Genomic DNA, 21,612 nt, shown 5'->3' on the forward strand with positions numbered 1-21,612 from the left:
GGGTAAATGTGGAGTTGACCCAGTAAGCACATGAGAGACCACAAGACGCAGAGGAAAATAAGCTTACAAAGACGAAAATGCAAACAATTTTTAAAAATATCTTTTAATAGAGATCATTTGGAAAAATCAGCTCAAGCCGTTTCAAAAACCAAAGGTGGTGACAATAGCAAAAAACAATGTCCAATTCTAAATATTAAATGGGTTCAAAATTCGACTTGGTTTTTTTAAGTGGTCCTGAATGTGAACTCACACTACTGTTGCTCTTTTTAAACGATTCTATCAAAATGATATTAGATACAAAATAAACCCTGAGAGGAACTGTGTGATCAACATTATTTCAAAATAAATTTAACAGACAAGAAAAAATGGTTAAAAGATAAATAAATCCTAAAATGCACACAATTAACTTCAGGTGATACAGAGGAAAATAACTTAAGTAAATGTAAGTTTTAATAAGCACATATTTAAAAGTCAGTTCTTACATATTTTGAGGTTTATGTACACTTTCTTTGTTGTACATCTTGCTTCACATCATTCCCATTATTCACTGTCAATTTCCAGAAATCCAGAATAGCAGTCTTGGTAGACAAGTGTTGCCATTGAACTAAAGTATCTAGTATCAAAAGATGTGCAGAGATGCACAGTTTCAGTAAGAGAGCTTGCTATGTTTGGGACTTCACTGAAGGCACAGATGTTTAGTAAAATATGAGTATAAGTAGCAACATTAAGAGATGATGTGAAGATGATGACAAATCAAATAAATGTACAAAAATACTCAAAATATTACAGAAACATCCTTTTAAATTTCAGAGTCATCTAAAAAAAAAAAAAAACAATGTCTAAAAATAATAGTTTTACCAGAGTATTCCAACAACTGTCTTCCGTTATTTTACGTTCAAAAACTAATTTCTACAAACCTCAAAACAGGTTTCTAATTACATGTGGATGGCATGATGACAATTCGGTAGGGTGACAATCTATGACATTTTTAGAAAAAAATAAAAATAAAAAAAGTAAAATAATATTTACACTGGCCCACTGATTTATCAATATTTTTGGTGCTGATTATAGACATAATGGTCAAAGGAGAAAACTAAAAAACTATTGTTGCCATTACATAACTTTACAAGAAAATAATACACTTAACTCTTCTAGAATTGAGTATTATACATATAAAAGCAAAACTAAATTATATTGACATTAAAATTAATATTAATTATAAGTGGGGGGGGGGGGGGGTAAAATAATAACATTGAAATAGCAATAGAATACATTAACTTCATCACATTGCTAATATCATAAGCTTCAATGAAAAATAACAGCATAATTATCCTATACAAATAAAACCAACTAAACAACTCTTATGCTGTTATTCACCCAAAACATGTATTTTTGTACAAGGTCTTTCAAGAAAAAAAGATTCCAATGCAATTTCTTTCTAAAGAAAAACGTTAATAATAAAAAATAATAATAAAACACCAAATATGTACACTGAACCTACAGAACCACCCATATGATCTCAAACTGCTCTAAATCAATTTCTGTGTTCCTTACGATAACTAAAATGTGCCCACCACTGAACTCAACCTCTACAACATGGAGCTGAACTATAGATGGGAAAGACAACCCTGGCCAAATGCTGGCAGGATATTATGCCGTCAAAGTGGAAAACAAATAAAACAAGATGACCTTAATGTATATACGCATCTAAAATACATTGGTTGATAAAAATGTGTTAGTACACTACTGTAAAAACATTTCAACAAGCAAAGAGACATTATTACAGGACTTCATCTACAGCAATTACAGTCAAGTGTATCAAACTGCCTTCTATGGTATAAAATAATTTGATACGGACAGATACCAAATGAAGCATGTAAACAAATAATATTGCATGGCTTCAGGAGGAGATTGGACCAGGACGAATAGCCATGAGAAAGCGTGACATTTACAAATTGCTGAGGTAATGACTAAAGAATTGGATCTCCTCTCACCCATGGGACAATTCAGGCCAAACAACCACTTCAAATCCTGTTTTTTTGGGGAAGTCCGTTTTTCAAATAAACCTTCTGAACAAAGTAATATTTTTGTTAGCAATGGCTTTAGGCTATTTGATCTAACATCAAGTGCTCCATTCAGCTTTTTTTTTTTTTTTTTTAAAGAAATATACAAATTTAAAACTAAAACTCAATAACTATGAAACAAACAGGGTTTAAGGGGAAGGTTTGTTTTCCGAGGTGGAGCACTGAAAATGATGGAAAAACAATTGGCAATACAGTCATCACTCAATTAATGTATCCGTCTGTTAAGCTCTATTTGTTTTTCAAATAGAATTTCTATTCTAAAACACCATGCTAAATGGATTTCAGTTGAATTTTTAACAGCAAGTTACCGTTCTTTACACTTTTTGTCCCGATGATGCAAATAAAAACCAGGCTAGAAGAACATTAACCATATAACAGTCATAAATTAACACCAAAATCACTCGGGTCCTCATCGTTTTCTCCTCCTCTGTTGTTCCCTGCAGTCTCCTCTTCATATTATTAAACTACAGGAGAAGCTTGCCGTTTCGGTGTATTTTCAGAATCTTTCCCAGTCTCTGTTTAGCTGTAGCAAGTCCTTTCTTTGGACGTTTTCCTGTGAGAAAGAAGAGTGAAAAAATTCAGCGTGATTCCGAACACTTAACCTTTAACAGGTAACGTACAGTAAATCCAGTTACCTTGACATGCTAGTGCTGATGCTGAAGTAGCCAGGCCTCCGGGTGAAGGGGCAGAGGGAGAGTAGCTGCTGCTGTTTTGGGGAGAGAGTGACGGGCGTCTTGAAGTCAGGAACACGCCAGGGGCCATGGCACCGCTTCCTCTTGGGCCCCCTGGGCTGAACGGACCTGGTCCTGCGGTGTACTCGTGGTCCAGCAGGCTGGCCGAGTACACCTCCACTCTCCTCTCCTCAACGATGCAGTCCACAGGAGGCTCAGAGGGCAGAGGAGGAGACACGGGTGCAGAGTCCGGCTCGCGCTGGAGTCGGGCAGCTGCAGAATGTCCTTTCTCTTGAGGGACCTTCTTCTTGGTGTATTTTCTCTTGGTTATTGTTTTCTGCTGTTCCTGATATTAAAGTAATAAGATGTTTAGCTCCGTGTTAATCTTGTCAAGAAAAATGCTGACAAAAAGTGCCTTTTTTTGATTGTCAATGATAAAGACGAGACCAAAATAAATTGCATCAATTTTTACGTAGTTTTAATAATTTCAATTATAGTTTTAATGAACAAAATACACCAAAAATATTATTAATGTTTATGTACAAAATGTTTACAATTGAGTAGGATTACACAGAAATATCATGCAGCACATGTATTATAAATAGCAGTAATATTACAGAATATTACTACTTTTACTGTATTTTTAAATAAATAAATGCTGCCTTTCTAAAAACTTCCTTCAGAATCATAGAAAAACAAAAAAACTTAAGACTACAAAATTTGATCCACAGTGTATGTTTAATAGCAAAGTTTTTATAGATTTTTTTTTAGAAAAATAATGATTATAATTGGATGTTTTAAAATCCAATTATAGTTAAAACATGCCAACAGTACTTTATCTCCAACAACAAACTAAATGATCTATAAAACATGGACAACAAATAACTAAAACTATTTTATTTCAAGAGAACACGTTTATACATGTTTTTATTCCTCAATTAACACACACACACATACATACATATATATATATATATATATATGTATATATATTTAAAGAGTTAATATTTAGTTTAATTTTATACTTCCTTGTCAACTAAAATTTTATTTTTCAAAGATTAATTTCAAAGATTTTCATAGAAAAATGTACTAAAATTAATGAAATTAACAAATATTGACTTCATTCAAAGGATATTTAGAAAAAAAAAAAAACACACACACACAAGTAATGGTATGAAATAGTCCACATCTACAGAAGTCCTGGACAGAAGCTCACCTGTTGTGCCAGTTTGGCGGCAGCAGCTGCAAGCCCCGTTTCTACAGATGCCACCCTTGCACCCTCCCTCACCGGTCGCTCCTGCTTGGGCAGTGTAGGCGTCACACGGGCTGAGGACGTGTGACGAAATTATACTTAGAACCATTTCGAAAATACAATACTACAAAATCATAAATCAAAAACACATTTACCTTTAGGACTCCAGGGTGTATCATCCCAGTTTCGCTTTCTTTTCATTTTAGACTTGCTAACATGATCCTCCTCGTCAGATTCTAGTGATGGATACACTGTAGAAGAAGGTGGAAATTCTCCTTTAAACAGAATCACTGTGGGTCGCAGTATTTCCTCTGCTGTGTATGTTTGCAACCCTGGTGTAAACATCGATGAATCTGTGAACTCACCATAATCAGAGTCTTTAAAACAGGTACCCAGGGTCTCCTGTTCATCCAAGCTTTCTTCGTCACTGAGATGCCTTGCTGGACGTTTAACGGGCCGTTTTCCTGGCCTCTGAAATGTGGTCTTCTTCTCGCTCTTCTTGACTCCACTTATCCACCCAGCTCTCCCTCCTTTCTCCTTCATAAGCCCCAGCATCTCACCTCCTCCAGATATGGACAGAGGAGAGGAGGATGAAGATGAGGAAGATGAGGAAGAAGATGGAGGGTTGGCCATCGAGAGCATGCCCTGGATAGCATCACGAGTGCTGGGGGAGGCTGGTGCTTCCTCACTTGATGGTAAGGGGGAAATCAACAGAACTGAGTATAACACCAAGTACATATTTTACTGAGATGAAAGCTAATAATGAACAGTATGTACAATAGTATAAAAACAAATGTGCGCGTTGAGTACCTCAGTGCAGAATCGAGACCCGCCACCTGTTTGCTTGCCTTGAGCAAGTCTAAAATCCCACCTGCTCCACCTTTTACACCTTGCACTGTAAGCATCTCCTCATCTGTGGTGTAATCCTCCTATTTAACAACAAGATATAAAACTGGTGACAACCAGGCACCTAGAGAGGAATCTGAAGCTGACTAAGATAGACTTGCATACCTCAATATCAAAGTCCACTTCTCCTGGCTCACGGATTCTGTGGGGGTCACTGCATGGTTTGGCCCGAGGTAGTTTCCTTGGTAGACCTTAAAGACACCATTGAGCCAACTATTAGTTCATATTAAGATGTTATTCAATTTAAATATTGTCCTTGTGTGATTTTCACAGGAAAATGTAAGTCTTATAGGTTTGGGTTGATATAAATTAATGAGTTAATGATGCAAAAACAATTAAATCATGCAAGCATGATCGATAAATGTGAGAAATCAGAAACCAGCTAATTTCTTCTTGCTAGGCAGAGAAGGTCTGCGGCGAGGCGGAGGGGTTTCATCAATCTGAAGCTCGTCTTCTGAATCAAAGTCAGACAAAGTAGCCATGTGGGGCTGGAACTGTTGAAGTGAACTCCCGGCTCCATTTGCACTGCCAGCACGACCCTTCTTCCTAAGTGAGGAAGAAGAGGAGGTATTAAAAATAAAGGTATCAATGCGTAACATTAAAAATCTCTGACAAGAGGGAAATAAGTGAAGATAAATGTTTTACCCTTGTATCTTTCCATTAGTCAGCACAAGCTTAAGCTTGCTCTTGTTGATCTTCTCTTCAAAATCATCTAGACAGTCATCAGGCAGCTCAAGCTGAAAAGCCAAATAATGTTCTTTACAATGATGATATTAGGAAAGAGTACAACGTAAAGTACTAGTTGTTCAGCTTTAGTTCCATGATAAAAATATTTTTTCTTAATCAGTATTTTTTTTTTAAGGGGGGGGGGGGGGGGGGGGTTGGTAAATGGGGGAAACATATAACAGGCAGAGAATATATAATAATTATCAAATCATAACTATAGCAATCTGTACAATACTGTTCAAAAACTTGGGATCGGTAAGACTCTTATGCTTACAAGGCTGCATTTACATGATCAAAATAACAATGAAAATGATAATATTATTATTACAATGTTAAATAACTGTTTTCGGTTTTCATTTCATTTATTTTTTTGTTTATTCCTGTGATTGCAAAGATGAATTTCTCATTGAATTTTTCATGAGTCTTCATTGTCACGTGATTATTTCCTTTTATTCTCAATGTTGAAAAGAGCTGTGCTGCTTGACGAATACACAGTTCATTTACTTAAAATCAATCTTTTGCAACATTAAATGTCTTTACTGTCGATTATTTTCAATTGAATCCATTCTTGCCGATTAAACGAATATTTTCTTAAAACAAAAAATTCTTACTGACCCCAACCTTTTGAATGGTAAAACATAATATTGACTGATTCAAGTATTGTAAATTCTACCTTGCTCTTTTTTCCTTTGCACCCTGGCTGGAACTTCTTGAGCGTGTGTTTAGTGTGAATCTCCAGCAGGTCCAGCTCTCCGGCTTCTGTTTTTATCTCTTTGCCTTTTTGGATCTTTTTCTTAGCTCCTGGGGGGCCTACACCCCCTCCTCCAAATCCATCCTTCGACTTGGGGCCTCTCTTTTTACCAGGGTGCTGGCTAAAAGTGAGGGCTGTGTTTAATGGAGCTTTGGGGTGTGGAGAGGGAAGACCCTGAGAGCCACCAAACGGTGTCCCACTCCTTCCGATGTTCTGCTGAAAGATATCCTGCAAAAAAAGACACAAAAATCGACTTAAAAACCACTAGATTTAGAAATCTAATTTAAGTCAGAGCCACACTCACCTCAACCAGGCGTATCTCCTTTGCCAGATCCTTCACTAACTGCTGAGTCTTTATAGTCTCCGGTATCTCAGGTTCATGTTCAACCAGGGACTGAAAAACAAAATAGCACAAAAACAACCAATATCACAGACATATCTAAAATTCTTATTTTTAGCCTTTTGACAAAATTCTGTATAAATCTAATATTTAAAAGGGTGTTTTTTTTCCAATAATAGTAAAAACATCTCATTCAAACCAATTACACTGTAACGAATGTACTAAAAATTACATGATGATGAAATGAAAATTAACTGTTAAGTGAATGTATCATTTGTATATGACAGCCTATTAATTAACCAGTTCTGCATGTAACACAGTTAAACTTACTTCCTTCCGTGTCCAGCTGCGGAAAGCATTATTGAGAGCTTTAGCTCCATGGACCAAGTACGTGGCAGGATGCCGTCGATTCTCTCTTAGACCTAAAGCGGATTGAAAAAATGAAGTGCACAAAAGAATGTTGTATTAAAACAAAAATAAGCAGTAAAACAGCCATTAGCTTTGAGGAGAAACCTCACCTCTGAAGGTGTCCAGCAGATGCTTGCCAACATACCAGCACACGGTCTCAAAGTTTGGAAACCTGAACAAGTCTGCTGTGCTCAGTCGCTTTTCTATTTCATACGCTCTGACGGAAAAAAAAGAAAAGAAAGGGATGACCAATGAAAAAGCCCAGTAAAATACTACTTAGAGTTAATGAGACAAACAGAAGCATCATCTCACCGAAGCTGCATGTCAATGTTGAGGCTGTGTAGAAAATTTCCTCCAAACGCCAGACAGTCCACAGGGGTCAAAACAGCATGAATCCATCCTAAAGCAGACAATTATGGCACAAAGAATCACCATTTTAATTCGAATTGTAATTTCTCAGCCACATGGGATATGCAAACAAAGTTATTTTTCAAATAAATCGGGCAGAACAGACACAGTACCTGTTGGGATGAAGAGAGTGTTTCCTTGCTTAAGTGAACATCTGTAGCACATGTCTACCTGGTCCCCAAAAAACAGCTCATTCTGATTGGAGGATGAACTCCAGCGCTCAAAAAGCGACAGGTTAGCAGCAGTGGGACGAATGAGGTAAAAGATCTTCTCACCCTGACAAGTATAAAGAGAACTACATTAGACCACTTTTGTCTTGTGGACAAAGCATGATGAATTTCTGTCCATGTATTTAGTTCACATAGACATTTCCTGCTTTCTCTGTTATTTTGCACTAAATTTGACTAACCCGGAGTACATGGTACCACACAGAGGTTCCTCCAAAGTCGATGTGAAAGTCTGTGTAACTGTCCTTCACCCCCATCAGGCAGTATTTCTGCACATTAGGCCTCTCAAAAATAGACTCCTCAGGCCAGAGGTTCTCCACCCATGACAGCTTCCTCACAATCTTTGGTGTCTCCACTAGATTTGACAACCTACAAAAGGGGACAACAATTAAAGCACAGTGTGCCAGGTTAAAGCCTGCATCTTTGAACCGCTTTGAAGTTGTGATGTGATGGAAATGGTGATCGAGAAGAAAAAAATGTAGGGGAAGGACCTCGATCAATGGATTGGTTGATGACTGGACATCGAAGGAAGCAGATCTGAACTCTAGCTTGTGATTGATTGTAAGAAAGGGGCAGAGTTTATGGATCATTCGATCAGAATAAGATCAATAAAGCATCAATTTCCAAACCATGAGGCCTTCAATGCACCGCTGCTACAGCCGTAGACATTCAGATGGACGTTTGTGGATTTAAATGGGCACATCCCTAAAAAGTACCTGGTGTCTGAGAACTCTAAGCTGATCACATTGAGCACTCGGTCTCTGTTTGGGCTGTTGTAGTACTCAACGAACTCTCCCAGTTTCATCTTCAGGTCTGCTTGGCGGATGACATCAATCACATCAATTTCCTTGTCGGCACCTAGGAAGCAATAATAAAACATGTAAAAATGACTTGAAAACATGAAAAGGTAACACAAAATGGCAGAGGTGATTGGAGCCATTTACCAATATAATGCTCTACATCTGATACAGAGAAAGACGACGGGGGCAAATTCATGCCCAGACCATCTTTCCTGAGGACCAGGACTGGGACGCTGAAGGAGCGCTCCTCTAGAAACTCAACTGTGAGCTGGGCCCCAGTCGGCTTCAGCAGGACTTCATCAGCACTAAACACACACGTATAAAATGTCAAATACGTTTTCCAGCATACTCATCATCTTTCAAACTACTTTTAAAAATCTAATAACAAGTCTGATCAGAGCTAAATTAATCTGGGTTAAGAAAGTAAGGTCACCTAGTGGCCTAATTTTGACCCAGCAATAAATAATCATCCTGTGCCCATACCTGGGAAAAGTGCGGCTGCGTAGCTCCCTGACAAACTGAGCACTGCCTGTCTTCACAGGTCGTCCTGAGTCCCTGCTCACTCCTGCATCAGAGTGCTTAAAAGCCCCCCGACGTTTGCGCACTGAGAGAGAAGCAAATATCAAAGTCACTAATCAAATTCGCGCAAGCTTACACTTTTTGCAATACATTCTAAGTTAATTTAATAGTTTAAATTGTATTTTATTTGTGTTTGTGTTCTAGTTTCCTTACTAGCTGTGCTTAATTAATTATTAGTCTGTCTCAATGCATTATGGTTAACTAAAACTAACTAAAATGAATATCATAAATAAACATTAACATTTATTTATAACTTGAAACAAATTTAACATCAACTAAAAAATTTATTCAGCTAGCTACAAAGGTAACAATTCTCATTTTAATTTAATTTGACATAATAATAAATAAAATTAAAACTTAAATGAATAAAAACTATATATATATATATATATATATATATATATATATATATATATATATATATATATATATATATATATAAATATATATATAAAACAAAAACTACAAGACAAAAACACACTAAATTACTATTAAAAAAAACACAGAATATTCATGTTTGTATACATGTACATGTTCACTACTATATGTGTGTGTATATAGATGTATATATATATATATATATATATATATATATATATATATACACACACAAACACATACATACAAATACACACACATACATATAGTAGTAGGGTATATGTGTAATAATGTAGTAGTATCTCAATGATATAAAAATATCTGAATACACATGAGGTCAGAATAATCCTAGCATTCTTAAGTGATTTTCTACAAAAATAAAACAAGTATTAAAGAAAGAAAACAATGCATTTCATCTACAGATCAACAAAATACCAGTTATACAGAATTTGTGGCACTTACTAACAGAGGGTCCATGTGTCACCTGACAGTTAGGACAGTGATACTGGTCAATATCTGCTGCTTTGTCTTCTTCTACACCAACACAACTAAGAGAAAAAAAAAAATTACAATTGCAAACAAAAATGTTTTTTCATTGTGCGTTCTGATTAATCTCAGTCAAACTGCAGTAGGGTTATTAGAATTAGGTTAAACAAAGAACAAAATGAAAAATACAGCTAAATAACAATTAAACAATGAAAACATGATAACAATAAAAAAACATAGATTTAAAAAAAAAAAAAAAAAAAAAAACGTTCTCATTTTTTATTTACAAAATGCAACTTCACCTGCCATGAAACCAGTCCTGACAAACATCACACTCAATCATGAACCGGGTGACATCGTAAGGGAGACGGCACAGGCAGTAAACTGGAACAGAGGCCATTCTAAAGTCTCTGACCAAATATGTCAATGTAACAAAAAAAGTCTTGTAATGTGGTACTGCTTCTGTTTGGGGACCACAGTTCACTTATTTGCCTTTGTGGAGATTCAGCTTCACTTCAGAGTGGTTCACCAATCAGCTTGCAATGTTGTCAAGACTGCTGTATACACAGTAGGGCGTTGTATAAGTATGCTGACAGTGACAACAGCTCTCAGTCAATCGTAGATGAGAAATATTTCGCTACTACGGCCACTGCAGTCAAACCAGGGACTAGGTGAATACCATGGTCCGGCACCTGTCGACAGAATCGAGGAAAATTAGTTGAGAAAAATGAAGAATGATCATTCTTGTACACATACTACAATGAAAATAACACTACATGCACTCTAAACTCAGAAGAAAAGTTAAGTCCAATAGGATCAGTAAGCAGTTTTCTACATCTATGCACCTGCGTTCTTTATTATGGTCAAGAGACTCAATCTAAACAAGTTGCCTATTCATTTTAACAAAAGACTTTATACAATAAAGGCAAAAGCACGAAAGCAGTTATAATTATATACTTTATGATTAAAATGTTTAAAATATTAAACATAATTCCTAAATCAGCTATCTTTTCCTGATATTCATTACTTTGGGTTAGATCTAGAGAGGTGTTTGAGAGATGAGCGTCGAAACACTTTTATATACATTTGTGCGTTACAGATACTAAAACTGCACACTTATGAAAGCGATCTATTAAAGGTTATTTATAATCATAAAAATAACAAAGTAATAACATAAAATCACTAAACATCTGTCTTAATAGCGAATTCACAGTTTAGAGCTGCATCTACAAAAGCTTACACTTGGACGGTGCTAATAACTATAAAAACTATTATGTGCAATGTACAATTAATTTCACTGTGTCCATTGGATTTGTTAATTTAAAAATAAATGTATTTGATTTAGCAATGCTGTCTGTGATAGAAGAAAACTGTTTGTTGAACCATAAGAGCTATTGGCTAGCTTGGCTGCTAATAACATAGCTTGCTCGTCAACGTCTACGTGAAACTGCCTAATCTTAGTGTTTACAATACAACAACGATACGTTATCGAGCAAACTCACTAATCTAAAATCAGATGTAGATCAAATACGAAATAAAGAGGTTGGGATCATGCGACCAAAAACAAAACAACTTGTTGCAGCGCGCGCCGTTTCGAAGAGCGCTATCGGGTCTTACCGGGTGTAAAATGCCGCGAGTGTTCCCTGGGCCGAGCGCACCATGCCGGAAACAATGTTAGGAAAATCCGAGGGCTCAGCGGCCTGCTTTGCAAACAACAAGATGTTTTCTAAAACTCGTACACTTCGTCCGTTCTTACGTATTTAACAGAGGAGAGGGAATAAACAAATCTGGCAAGATCTCGAATGAATACAGTCCACAGGCGAAAAGCAAAGATTTTATGAAATTCATAACGCAGCGATTTTCGGTGCTATAAGTCCATCATCCCGATCCGCCCGTGCAGCGACCACTGTCTGCGGGAGAGGGAACAATGAAGCTGCTTCGCGGGTCGGTCTCTCTTCGGAGAGTAGAGACTTCAGTTCAGCATATATCTCACAACATTATTTCATAGCCAGTATACTTTAAGACTTACTTACATACATACCTACTTTATGTATTTATTTATTTATTTAGTAGTGGTTCTAGGACATTAACTAAAATGTAACACCATGGATAGATCCAATAGATCTCATCACCATGGTTAGCTCAGTGCAACTACAGTAAAAAAAAGAGAGAGAGAGAGGACGAAAAAGGGGTTTGTTATAAAAAATTCTGATAATACTAAAACCAATAGTCTATGTAAATAACCATTGTTGTGTGTTTACAAAACCATTGTTGTTTGTTTACAACCATGCAAAGCTCCTCACCGACGTTGTTAGATTCGTGTAACTTTTATAAAGTAAGCTATTTGTTGTTTAATAAAACATAAATAACCTACACAAATGTAGAAGCTATACATATGCCAGGGTTTGTTTATCTGAATCTAAATTTATGAACGTTTACTGCCGAAGTTTTTACAGCAGTTTCCATAGTTTTATTAAAAACCAGGGCTGTGTTAAACTGTGTTAACCAAGGCATGAACTGAAGGGGGTGAGGGGGTTGTGGTATCCTCCGGCTGGAAAACAAAAATGATAAAAAGCATTCCCCCAGTGAAACCACCACCCCCCTTACCATCCCCTTTAGATTAATAATGTTGTGTATTATGTCAAATTTATCATGCAAATTCAATGTTAAAAGTATCTACTTATAATAATTCACGAACTAAACAACGGCGATTGGCCGATCTGAACTCTACAAGCTGAAGCAAGTTCCCATCATTTTTCATGCAAAGCAACTTTTTAAGTTCTTTAAAAATAAGACAACAAATGGTAAAATCTTTCATTGATTAGACAAAATGCCATTGTAATTCAACCAATGAAAGAAAAAAATACTATTTTGAGTTTTTATGTTTTTATGTTCATTGCACAAAGAATGGACTTTTCTGAATATCAGCATATAAATATGTTAATAATTTTTATACAACCATGTATAGCAACGCGGTGTTACATTCTTTGAATGAATCTGTTTTTGAACGAATCGTGTGAGCTAGTGATTCAACGGTCCATTCACTGGTTTCAGACGTTTTGAACGAATCGTTTGATTTGAATGATTCAATAAATAATTTATTAAAACAGGGATCTGCTGACACCTACTGGCGGTTTTACGGTCATCTTTATTTATCATGACGGTCCTAAACCAGCCAAGGTGCCAGCACAAAACACATTCAGCAAAATATTGTTCAATTAGCAGTACTGAACCAAATTCCTCTATTTCAGGCCCTAGAAGGAAAATAAAGCTTAAAAATAATACATAGTTTGAATGAGTCCATTGAGAAGTGGAAGACAGAGGTAACACTACAGTCTATTGTCCAGCAGATGGAGACATCACCTAAATGATGAACAATGTTGCTAAAACGTCAATCCTCATCTGTACGAGCTTATTTTGTACAGTACCGTTATAATGGGTACTTTGAGGGAATATAGACAATGATTTAAACTGACAGTAATGATAACCCTCTGAACACCCATATGTCCATAAACCACTTAAATCTCCTTGGTATATTATCACACCACATTTTGACCCATTTCAATGGATTTGTTGAATATGAATTAGCAACACTACTATTTATTTATTTATTTTCCCTTAATTTTTGTATTTTTTTTTATTATTTGCTACTGTTTGAATAAGCAAAACTACTACGAAAAAAGTTTTGTCATCAAATATTCAAGATATGGGGGAATAAAAACAAAACAAAAACAATAGTCATTGAAAATCCATATTGATCAGCCAGTAGTCTGGGTGTGATGTGTTCCCTTCAGTGTTTCTGGCTACTACAGCCTTGCCTCACTCCAAATATGACATTATTGTGTTCAAGTGTGTGTGTGTGTGTGTGTGTGTGTAACTTGCTTGTTCATGCTTGACAATCCATGTACTAATTTAAACTTTTTGAGGACTTTCCAAAAGAGAAACAACTCTCATTATGCCCGTCTGCTCTAACTGAATACCAGCCCCCTAAATAATCAGCTGTACGCCGTCCAGCTCCTGGTTTCCCCAGTCCAGCTTTTCAGCCTCATGGCTGGTGGTCATGGCCTGGATGAGGGGTGGGCTGGCCTGGCTTTAGCGGTCGCCGCTCCCATCACAGATTGATGAATTGATTGCAGCATTGCTGCCAGTGAGTCTGTGCCCTGGGCGAGGGCGCCCCGGTTACGGGAGGGAATCCCAGCTATGGCACCCGCCATGGTGCCGCTATTATGAGCGGCCTGCAGGAGGCCATTGGGACTGGCGACCCAGGGAGCAGCCCTGACCCACATACTGCTGTCACGCCCCTGGAGACACACACTGTGAGGGCAGGCGGGGAGGTGTGTGGGATTTGCCACAGAATAAGGGGGTGTGAGGTACTGGGCATCTTGCTAAACAAACAGACTTGTCTTCTTATTATTTCTAGGCTTTTCTGAGCCTAAGAGCTGTAAGTGTTCACACAGAGCGGATGAAGTGCTTGGAGTACGCTCTATGAAATTTTCACAAACAACACAAAGATAAGATTTATAATATTCTGTGGTGTCTGATAAAGTTATCAGAATGCAGAAACAAATTGTATAATTGAACACCAAACCGCTGAATGACTGAAGCGACTTTTCTGGAAGAAGAAAAAGATCCCAGAATGGAAGCAATTACAGTAGATGAACTTTGTCAGGCATGTGGGTTCATTTTTGTTATGAAGACTTGGTTGGTTTTGAAAATCTTGTGTGGTTTTGTTGTGTTATTTGCTACTTTTCCCAGGCTGTAAGTTTTACTTTAATTAAATTGATTCAGTGTTGTTATTGTAAGCTAAAACTAAACTGTTAAAATCATCATACATTTTTTATTTATATATTATATATAAAAAAATTTGAAAAAGATTTAAAGAATGTAAAAAATAAGACATTTCATCTTGGGAATCAGCTGAAATCATTTAAATAAACTTAAATAGACATTTAAACAAGCATGAACTAATAAAAATGGCAAATGCACATGAAAAATTTATTAAACTAAAATGAACACAAACACTTTGAAGGTAATGATTTGATAAAATATTTAGTTTTGTTTAAAAAAGACAAGTAGAGGGGACTGTTTGGTAGTATTTAATATATCTTAATTATTTGACCATACTTTAATATTCTTTAGTGTAATAACTGAAAAAGCATCGATGTCATGTTATTTCTAGTATTATTTATGTACTAATATAGTATTTGTTAATATTTTGAATTAGTTTTAACTAGCTTAATTATTTAAGCTTAATAATAATTTTTAGTACTTATTTCAGTTAGCTACTAGACAAAATTTCTAAATTATTTGAATGAACAAAAATTGTGTTTAACAGTTTATATTTTATTTAACTAGAATAAAATTAATGTGTAGTGTGATTTTCAGATTTTCAAAGTTGAAAAAAAAAACATCTAAAAATAATTTTAGGCAACATGATTTTAATGTTTACAGAATGAACAGTTTTTTCCCCATAGTATTTCAATGCAAGGAACATAGATACAAATGTATGGACACAGGACTACAATAAATAATAGATATTCACATTAAATTATCAGATAAAGTAAGTGCATACTTTATTAAGCATGTAATATACACACACACACTTCATTCATGAGAATACTAGCAACCATAAATATTTGAGTCTATTAGTAGACTATTAGAGACTTTAAAGTCTCTTCGACACTCTTTCCAGTCTAATCTTGTTTAGCTCCTCAGATCTTCCCATGCAACACTAGCAAAAAAAAAATCACTAACGTGAATGCAATGACACAATCAATGAGCGATGTCTACACAGCACGACACAAGAGCAGCGGATACAGTCGGCGAAACAAACACATTTAGCTCCACAACAGAACAGAAGCTTGTGTAGTGAACATTATCAGCACAAAAGAAACAGTTCTTGTACACAAAACAATGTGCTATTTAATAGTCGCAAACTACGCATGCCAAGACAAGACATCCTCTATCTATTTACATACAACAGCACTAACCAAAGCTTGCTCAGCGACCTGTGCAGAGACACTGGTGAATACATGCAATAAGAGCATAATCACTGACAGTCATGAAGTCTGGCTGATATGCTAATAATAAATCACAATGAATATTTAATTTTCAGTAGCAAAACAACACCACTGTAGCAAAAAACACGTTTCTTCATTGTTTTCTGAATAACACTTCACTTGATTTTATTTAAATATTTCAGGAAACTGAATCAACAGGTTTCTCATCTATCAGTGCAGTTAATATAGTTTAAATGACCTGCATTTAAGAGTGTCTCCCAAAGTATTAATATAAGTAAAAGCTTTTCATTCACTCCCTGTTAATGTCTTTTATACATTTACAGTGTAGAGACACAACAAACTGAGATGTTTGAATCACACGAGAATAGCAAAACATGTCTATCTTCACTAGTAAATATGAATGTGAATCATGGGTGCTTCCCCAATCATCTCACGGATCTGTTAAGTGGGACATAGCAAGGGGTTACGCTGTTTGAAATGACCCGGCTCCTGTTGGTCTCAGCTTGTAAACAGAATGAAAGAAACTTGGAAACCACTAGTGCTCCCTGATGAGCTGTCACTCAGGTGTCTCCTCGCCCACACCAGTTACTCTTAGATCCGGTCTGCCTCATTTCTTGTTCTTGAGCTGGTTGGCCAGCCAGTCCAGACCCTCATATAAACCGTCTCCGCTGGTGGCACAAGTGGCCTGGATGTACCAGTTGCGATGGCGCAGGGAGTGAAGACCCAGCTTATCTGTGATTTCTGCAGCATTCATGGCATTTGGCAGATCCTGGAGAGGGAGACAGAAACAGACACAACTACATATCTTACTGTTTATATACATACTGCATGCCCTCATCATTGAGGATTTCCCATAGTTCCTGAACTCATTTTCCTGGAACCAGAGTCTATAAATCCTGCATGCACTAAAATCCTCCATTTCTCTGGAGATCTTTTGCCTACTGACCTACTGCTTCTCACTAAGATACGGCAGCTGCACATCATCAGATCAGAGAGACCTTCAGCGGGTGGTCAAAACTGCTCAACACATCAGTGGCAGACCTCAACAACCACTGCCGGCAATGAGTTCTTCAAATCATCAGAGAGCCCATCCAGGCCCAAAAATAGCCTGCTTTTACCTCTGCCATCTGGAAGTCGAGGCAAAAACATACAAACTAGACTGAGGAACATTTTCTGTCTTATAGACGTTGCCTGGCTGACTTATCAGATAGATCTTTTTCAGTTAGAGTTCAAAAATAGACCTAATCTACTGCATCTCTCACCTGTGGGGTTCCCCAGGGTTCAGTTTTGGGCCCATTGCTTTTTTTCTTTGTATTGCCTCTTGGGCAATTGATAAGCACTTTTTCAAGGTACATGTTATCATTGCAGATGATATTCAACTTTATATCTCTTTTAAACTCCATGAGATTACAAAATTATCTCTTCTTTTAAGTTGTATAAATGCTATACAAGTCTGGATGGAAAACAATTACCTCCTTTCAATCTTTTATAACTAATGAACTACAACCATAGATTCCATTACAGCAGCTATGTTTCCAACAAATTGACACATATATGACAGAAACAGATGTATAAACTAGGGCTGATTTGAAATTGGTAGACAGCAGATGCAATGTTTACATCAATGAACTGTTTCTGATTTGAAGAACACTTTAGACACATGAGGAAGCTCTTGCCTGCTTGTTGGCAAAAACGAGGAGTACAGCGTCTCTAAGTTCATCCTCAGCCAGCATCCTCATCAGCTCTTCTCTGGCCTCATTCACTCTCTCACGGTCATTGCTGTCCACCACAAAGATCAGACCTTCAAAATACATGAGAGGCAGTAATTAATAAGAGGGAAAATAAAGACCCTTGTGGACCTCAATATGAGATCTTAATTCATTAATTCTAATTTCAATGCTACATTAGTTAAGATTAAAGTTCGAATGATGTAACTTGACAAGTACAGTTTTCTCTTCTGTGTTGATGTTTTCCCTTTTTAAATAAGTTTGGGGTAAGTAAATTTTTTATATATTTAATCAGCAAGGGCACCTCGATTAAAAGTGACAGTAACAACATTTATAGTATTACAAGAAATTTATATTTCTAATAAATGTTATTTTTAAACTTTCTATACATCAAATCATTCTGAAAAAAGTATCAGTTCCCACAAAAATAAACAGCACATCTGTTTTTAATATTGAAAATAATAAGAAATGTTTCATGAGCAGCGAATCAGCATATTAGAATGAATTCTGAAGGATCACATGATATGTAAAGTAATGGCTGCTAAAAAAAAAAATCAGCTCTACCATCACAGGAATTAATTACATTTTTGAATGTATTACCACAGAAAACAGCTATTTTGTATTGTAATAATATTTTAAAAATGTAAGTATTTTACTGTAATTCTGTAATTAATGGCTATTTATGGCTATTTTGTTTGACATAAAATCCTGTTTGTGTTTTTAAAGTCAATGAGTGTGCCTGTGTGTATGAGTCTTTTCTCACCTTGTGTGTTCTGGAAGTAGTGACGCCAAAGTGGTCGGATTTTGTCCTGGCCACCAACATCCCACACTGTAAAACTGATATTTTTGTACTCAACAGTCTCCACGTTAAAACCTAGTAAAAGAAAACACAATGGCACAGAAATTACACAGAGGCCAGACTCGTAAAACGTGACAATCCGGACCTTTGTCTCTATGTAAAAGGTAAATACTACAATAATAATCAAGGGAATTAAACATTTAAAGTAAAAAAATGTGCTTCACCAATAGTAGGAATGGTAGTCACTATCTCTCCCAGCTTCAGTTTGTACAAGATTGTGGTCTTCCCAGCTGCATCCAACCCGACCATCAAAATACGCATCTCCTTTTTCCCAATAAGACTCTTCAAAAGGTTGCCAAAAATGTTCCCCATGATAGCTGGTTAGCCTTTACCAATATAAAAAGAGAACATCTATGGTCATTTTTTTTTAATTGACACACCCAACTGTTAAAACACTGACCCTTTCAAAAAGAGCACTTGCTATTGTACTCTGTAACTTCTTAATTCATTACAAATATGCCATTGCTTCTCTTTTAAAATATTTTATAAACCCTTCTGGTATTTTAATGATTAAACACATCTATGATCTTTACAGTGTTTTTATTTTTCACAGAAAGCACTACCTTTCAGAGTATGCTACATGATGATACAAACTGACAAAATTTCATATTTTAACACAGCAGTACAGAAAAACAATATGCACATTTTACTAATAAAGCTTACATTGCATTTGGAAAAACATAGAAGATACTACAACCTGCAAAACACATGTAAACCTTAAAAAGAGCCAAGGCACAGGACAATATCAGTGATATCATGTTAATGTAAGGTCATCTTGTTCTAGCTGTACAAAGTTAGAGTTAGTCTGCAAATTCATCTCAGATGATTCATAACTGTCATCATGCACTGATTAAATAAATGTGTACAGAACATTGAGTCAGGAACAATATACTTACACACATACACAAATCAGTCAGTAATATAAAATACAAATCTACTGGACTTCCAAGTCCAGTATGATGATCACTTTCCATAATACTAAATTTGAAACACCTATATTAGAATAATTAATGAAGTATTGCTTCATTTTAGGTGCTTACTGACAGAATGAGATGTGTCCGTGGACAGATTCATGAGATGTGACTCTGTAAGGAAGAAAGATTCCTCATCCTCCATAAAATGGTGATGACATCTACATCATCAGTATAGTATGCAAAAAATAAAATCTGAGACTGTTGATTTACATTCATTTAAATCCAACAGAACTAGGTTACTGAAGCCTAGAACTGATCACATTCAGCTTTCAGAATCAGCCTGCTTTAACACACTGGGAAGTGGGAAAAAAAATCCATTAGGATCAAAAAAAAAAAAAAAAAACCTGATATGACAAATGATTTCTAATGTCAGCCTACACATATGTGGGCTGCTAATGAATACGCAGGAGATGATCGCATCCCGTTCATAAGACAGAAATGCCTTCTCACGATAAACCGGCGCCTGTCACATCAGATAGTGATACTGTTTAAACGTCAAACACCTTTCATTTTTGTCACGACGTAAAGATACCATCAGCAGCAAGAGCCGGCCTGCATATTGACAAATTATAAATTGATCCGCTATTTAATGTCAATAATATTTAACATATATCAACACGCCAACAACATCTAATCTATTTTAGGCGAAATTACACCATATTTTTTCACGCTTTGCAATATCCCTACTCACCTCGGAGACCAACACCGGATAATTTATTTCACGCAAGTCACCCCACTCTCGCGAGACCAGTTGAATAGGCAAGAGAGTGTTAAAGATCTCGCGATACCATCGAAGCGCATCCTGTAGTTACTACATACAGTGTAGTATGTGCATTCAAAATGTCAATGAATAAAACCCATGCAGGCAGTGGTCTGTGTGAATCAGATTGTGAGATCTCTAGAAATTAACAACATTATTACGTGTTTACCCACAATATATACCTAGCTTTGATTTGTCTAAAAATTCATAATGGATTTATAATAAATGTAAGTACACACAATATAGCCTAGAAAATGTTAATATAGGCTAGGCTACACACACACACACACACACACACACACTCACACACAGGAAAGTAGTTTAAACGTTTTTGTGTTACATATTTATATTTCAGTTTTTATGAAGTTTAATATACATTGCAATCTAAGCTTTGAGTTATTGTCTGAATACAAGTGATATCAATGTCATAAGTTTGTAAAAACTTAAAAACTCTGAATAAATTAAATAAAAAAATGCAATAAATTAAAAATGTTCATAAGAACATTCTCTAAATCATATAAAATTGGAAATGTTGTTACTCTGGTAAAGTTGGCAGACATAATTGTTGACACAAAATTGTGGTACATGTTTAGTCTCATATCTCAATGATCAGTGAACATTTTTGAAGAAGTTAATGTGTATAATGTGATAATTTACGACTGAAGGAACTGTTGCTGGAAGTGTTTGGAAGCACATTTCCATATTGTGATTAATTATTCAGCTATGACTGAACCTAATGAATAAGTAACCTGCTAGATGCTGCCAAATTACAGAACTTGGCAGCAACTAACTGATTTCTTCAGGCTGCCAAAATATTCAGTAGTTGCATGCCAGATTATCAGTAGTGAAGCAAAAGATCACTCTGTACAGAGTAAAGACTGTATTGTTAAACAGAATACTACAAGAAATCATGACATGCAAAAATCGAAAGGCTCTAATAATTAAAGTAGGGCTTATTTATAACATGGTGCTCAATGCTCATTTTCATGCATCAGTATATTAAGTAAAATGCATGTTTATATTATATTTTAAACAGCACACAGTGCCTGCCCAGACCTCGTCCAGATGCAAAGGAAATTCTGTCCCCGTGTCACTTCACACGGTCCACCGTGTGTCAGTGGCTTTATGATCGATGTGTTTATCAATTCAGTGGTTAGGAAAAGAGAGAGGGAGTGGAGCAGATGCTTGCAGCTGCACACCAGATTACAGGGTGGAGTGCTGTATGGGGGGGGGGGGGTGCTGTGTTTGTGTGCACT

The 21,612-nt window shown here is 36.2% G+C and overlaps 2 protein-coding genes across 2 annotated transcripts; both read right to left on the reverse strand.

The window, feature by feature from the left end:
* Window positions 1-84: 84 nt before the first annotated feature.
* On the reverse strand, window positions 85-11,969 carry phf8 (PHD finger protein 8). The gene is made up of 22 exons (XM_052594436.1): window positions 11,634-11,969; window positions 10,319-10,708; window positions 9,993-10,078; window positions 9,057-9,177; window positions 8,718-8,878; window positions 8,490-8,631; window positions 7,956-8,142; window positions 7,660-7,822; window positions 7,451-7,538; window positions 7,249-7,355; window positions 7,061-7,152; window positions 6,695-6,784; window positions 6,313-6,618; window positions 5,559-5,650; window positions 5,293-5,459; window positions 5,019-5,104; window positions 4,818-4,936; window positions 4,373-4,695; window positions 4,163-4,258; window positions 3,972-4,081; window positions 2,720-3,101; window positions 85-2,637 (listed from the first exon to the last, which is right to left on the reverse strand). Exons 2-22 carry the CDS (start codon window positions 10,414-10,416, stop codon window positions 2,549-2,551), a joined length of 3,105 nt encoding a protein of 1,034 aa, XP_052450396.1. The 5' UTR covers window positions 10,417-10,708; window positions 11,634-11,969; the 3' UTR covers window positions 85-2,548.
* Window positions 11,970-15,564: 3,595 nt separating this feature from the next.
* LOC128011148 (ADP-ribosylation factor 3) lies at window positions 15,565-20,363 on the reverse strand. The gene is made up of 5 exons (XM_052593288.1): window positions 20,288-20,363; window positions 18,787-18,948; window positions 18,527-18,637; window positions 17,713-17,837; window positions 15,565-16,805 (listed from the first exon to the last, which is right to left on the reverse strand). The coding sequence occupies exons 2-5, from the start codon at window positions 18,932-18,934 to the stop codon at window positions 16,644-16,646; spliced, it is 546 nt and encodes a 181-aa protein (XP_052449248.1). The 5' UTR covers window positions 18,935-18,948; window positions 20,288-20,363; the 3' UTR covers window positions 15,565-16,643.
* Between the last annotated feature and the right edge of the window lie 1,249 nt (window positions 20,364-21,612).

This window comes from Carassius gibelio, chromosome B23 (assembly GCF_023724105.1).
Source record: "Carassius gibelio isolate Cgi1373 ecotype wild population from Czech Republic chromosome B23, carGib1.2-hapl.c, whole genome shotgun sequence".
Classification (NCBI taxonomy): domain Eukaryota; kingdom Metazoa; phylum Chordata; class Actinopteri; order Cypriniformes; family Cyprinidae; genus Carassius; species Carassius gibelio.